The following is a 4483-nucleotide window of genomic DNA, read 5'->3' as shown; positions in this document are numbered from 1 at the left end:
CAGACATCACTTTGTCCCAGGCTATCACAGACATCGATTCGTCCCAGGCTATCACAGACATTGCTTCATCCCAGGCTATCCTAGACATCGCTTCGTCCCAGGCAATCACAGACATCGCTTCATCCCAGGCTATCACAGACATCGCTTCCTCCCAGGCTATCACAGACATCGCTTCATCCCAGGCTATCACAGACATCGCTTCATCCCAGGCTATCACAGACATTGTTTCGTCCCAGGCTATCACAGACATCGCCTTATCCTATCCAGGCTATCCTAGACATCGCTTTGTCCTAGGCTATGCCAGACATCACTTTGTCCCAGGCTATCACAGACATCGATTCGTCCCAGGCTATCACAGACATTGCTTCATCCCAGGCTATCACAGACATCGCTTCCTCCCAGGCTATCACAGACATCGCTTCATCCCAGGCTATCCCAGACATCACTTCGTCCCAGGCTATCACAGACATCGCTTCATCCCAGGCTATCCCAGACATCACTTCATGCCAGGCTATCACAGACATCGCTTCATCCCAGGCTATCCCAGACATCACTTCATGCCAGGCTATCCTAGACATCGCTTCGTCCCAGGCAATCACAGACATTGCTTCATTCCAGGCTATCACAGACATCGCTTCCTCCCAGGCTATCACAGACATCGCTTCATCCCAGGCTATCCCAGACATCACTTCGTCCCAGGCTATCACAGACATCGCTTCATCCCAGGCTATCACAGACATTACTTCATGCCAGGCTATCACAGACATCGCTTCATCCCAGGCTATCACAGACATAGCTTCATGCCAGGCTATCACAGACATCGCTTCATCCCAGGCTATCACAGACATTGCTTTATCCCAGGCTATCACAGACATCACTTCATGCCAGGCTATCACAGACATCACTTCATGCCAGGCAAGAACAATAATTAGGAGAAAATACAGAGGATCCGTCCTAGAACGCAGATCAGCAGGGTGAGCTCTGAGCAGACGAGGAACAAGCAGGAGAGCGGGAGATTTCAGCTCTGGAGCCGCTCAGCAGTCCTCTGCACCATGTGTTATCACATTAGAGACTTATGTAACCCTTCATACGGGTTGGGGCTATGAGATTCCTTCATGGTCACAGCTTTAGGAGGTAGTGAAGTGGTTTTTTAGCATTTGCACGGCCCCGGGGGGATGTTAGGACACTTTCATAACTCGCCATAAAACTCCTTTTAATCCCTATTTTTACTGTGTCCCTATGATTGTATCTCCATGGCTTGTGAGAGAGGCGGACAGTGCTCTGTGAGACTCACCCCCCCCCCTCCCCCGGCCTTTCATCTGCTTCCAGACGATGTTTATCCAAACAAGTTTTTTATGTTTTCATTGATTTTGGGTCCAGTCCGGTCACATCCAACACGGATCATATCCTGTCTGCTTTCTGATGGATCCGTGTCCCTGTGATGAATCCGCCACTGTGATGTCATCATCCTCATGTTACCAGGAACGCTCACCCCACATACAGACGCTTCTTGTATATCTCCAGGAACGCTCACCCCACATACAGGCGCTTCTTGTATATCTCCAGGAACGCTCACCCCACGTACAGGTGCTTCTTGTATATCTCCGGGAACGCTCACCCCACATACAGACGCTTCTTGTATATCTCCAGGAACGCTCACCCCACATACAGGCGCTTCTTGTATATCTCCAGGAACGCTCATCCTACATACAGGCGCTTCTTGTATATCTCTGGGCACACTCACCCCACATACAGACGCTTCTTGTATATCTCCAGGAACACTCACCCCACATACAGACGCTTCTTGTATATCTCCAGGAACGCTCATCCTACATACAGGCGCTTCTTGTATATCTCTGGGCACACTCACCCCACATACAGACGCTTCTTGTATATCTCCAGGAACGCTCACCCCACATACAGGCGCTTCTTGTATATCTCCAGGAACGCTCCTCCTACATACAGGCGCTTCTTGCATATCTCTGGGCACACTCACCCCACATACAGACGCTTCTTGTATATCTCCAGGAACGCTCACCCCACATACAGGCGCTTCTTGTATATCTCCAGGAACGCTCACCCCACATACAGGCGCTTCTTGTATATCTCCAGGAACGCTCATCCTACATACAGACGCTTCTTGCATATCTCCGGGCACACTCACCCCACATACAGACGCTTCTTGTATATCTCCAGGAATGCTCACCCCACATACAGACGCTTCTTGTATATCTCCAGGAACGCTCACCCCACATACAGACGTGTCTTGTATATCTCCGGGAACGCTCACCCCACATACAGGCGCTTCTTGTATATCTCCAGGAACGCTCACCCCACGTACAGGTGCTTCTTGTATATCTCCGGGAACGCTCACCCCACATACAGACGCTTCTTGTATATCTCCAGGAACGCTCACCCCACATACAGGCGCTTCTTGTATATCTCCAGGAACGCTCATCCTACATACAGGCGCTTCTTGTATATCTCTGGGCACACTCACCCCACATACAGACGCTTCTTGTATATCTCCAGGAACGCTCACCCCACATACAGACGCTTCTTGTATATCTCCAGGAACGCTCATCCTACATACAGGCGCTTCTTGTATATCTCTGGGCACACTCACCCCACATACAGACGCTTCTTGTATATCTCCAGGAACGCTCACCCCACATACAGGCGCTTCTTGTATATCTCCAGGAACGCTCCTCCTACATACAGGCGCTTCTTGCATATCTCTGGGCACACTCACCCCACATACAGACGCTTCTTGTATATCTCCAGGAACGCTCACCCCACATACAGGCGCTTCTTGTATATCTCCAGGAACGCTCACCCCACATACAGGCGCTTCTTGTATATCTCCAGGAACGCTCATCCTACATACAGACGCTTCTTGCATATCTCCGGGCACACTCACCCCACATACAGACGCTTCTTGTATATCTCCAGGAATGCTCACCCCACATACAGACGCTTCTTGTATATCTCCAGGAACGCTCACCCCACATACAGACGTGTCTTGTATATCTCCGGGAACGCTCACCCCACATACAGACGCTTCTTGTATATCTCCAGAAACGCTCACCCCACATACAGGCGCTTCTTGTATATCTCCAGGAACGCTCATCCTACATACAGGCGCTTCTTGCATATCTCTGGGCACACTCACCCCACATACAGGCGCTTCTTGTATATCTCCAGGAACGCTCATCCTACATACAGGCGCTTCTTGCATATCTCCGGGCACACTCACCCCACATACAGACGTGTCTTGTATATCTCCAGGAACGCTCACCCCACATACAGGTGCTTCTTGTATATCTCCAGGAACGCTCACCCTACATACAGGCGCTTCTTGTATATCTCCAGGAATGCTCACCCCACATACAGACGCTTCTTGTATATCTCCAGGAATGCTCACCCCACATACAGGTGCTTCTTGTATATCTCCAGGAACGCTCACCCTACATACAGGCGCTTCTTGTATATCTCCAGGAATGCTCACCCCACATACAGACGCTTCTTGTATATCTCCAGGAACGCTCACCCTACATACAGGCGCTTCTTGTATATCTCCAGGAATGCTCACCCCACATACAGACGCTTCTTGTATATCTCCAGGAACGCTCACCCCACATACAGGCGCTTCTTGAATATCTCTAGACAGAAAGATCCTATGACAATCAGCTGATCACAGGTTGACCCTCAGCGACCTCCAATGACCCGTTTTAACCTGTGGGAACCAGACAAGTTCATCTGCAGTGCCTCCGCAGGAGAAATCAAGCATCGCATGATATCCATTGAAATGAATGGGTGGTGTATATGGTGAGTCCTCCAAAGGAAAGACACTCTTTGTATCTACTCTCGTTATTGGTGAATAACCCCCCTATAATGCTGGTGGTCTCTGCTGTGTTTAGACCTAAGAGACACGCGGCCCGATTAGTGCAGTTAGCAAGCGCCAATCTGCTCACAGCGCCTATTAGACAGCTCGCTGATCGTAGAACAAGGACCGCGTGTATATCGCTAGTGATGTCTGTGCAGCCCTTATTTATATAGAAAGCACTGGCCAATCATTGGTCGAGATGGGACAGCATTGCGGCCAGTGATTGGCTGAGGGGCCTGTGACTTCATCAGTCATCAGCGGCTGACATTGCTGAAAGAACGGATGTGTCCCTCTCTGTATACATACATACACACCTATATGGAGGTCATTGGGGCTTTGAATTTCCACTTTTCGCTCGTATTCTGCATTTATGCCGCCAGAGCTGAAGAAGAGGGAATTCTGAGCAGAAAACTTTCCTCTTCAATTCCTCGCCTATTCCTCTGTGTGAACAGACCCTTAGTTTTTCAAACAAAACTCCCCAATGATTTCCCATGAGGCATTTCTTGGTGGATCTGCAGACGACGCATCCTGTAAGGATCTCTTCCTTACCGCCCCGACCTTCCCTCTCTATATAGCATACATTACCTATATACACAT

The 4483-nt window shown here is 49.7% G+C and overlaps 1 protein-coding gene across 1 annotated transcript; it reads left to right on the top strand.

Annotated features, from left to right (window-relative positions):
* Positions 1-297: 297 nt before the first annotated feature.
* LOC138768848 (uncharacterized) lies at positions 298-978 on the top strand. Its single transcript, XM_069946813.1, has one exon. The coding sequence runs from the start codon at positions 298-300 to the stop codon at positions 976-978; it is 681 nt and encodes a 226-aa protein (XP_069802914.1).
* The last annotated feature ends 3505 nt before the right edge of the window (positions 979-4483 follow it).

Source organism: Dendropsophus ebraccatus, chromosome 12 (assembly GCF_027789765.1).
Source record: "Dendropsophus ebraccatus isolate aDenEbr1 chromosome 12, aDenEbr1.pat, whole genome shotgun sequence".
NCBI lineage: Eukaryota > Metazoa > Chordata > Amphibia > Anura > Hylidae > Dendropsophus > Dendropsophus ebraccatus.
The sequence above is the reverse complement of the archived record's forward strand: the minus strand, read 5'-3'. Positions and strand labels throughout refer to the sequence as shown.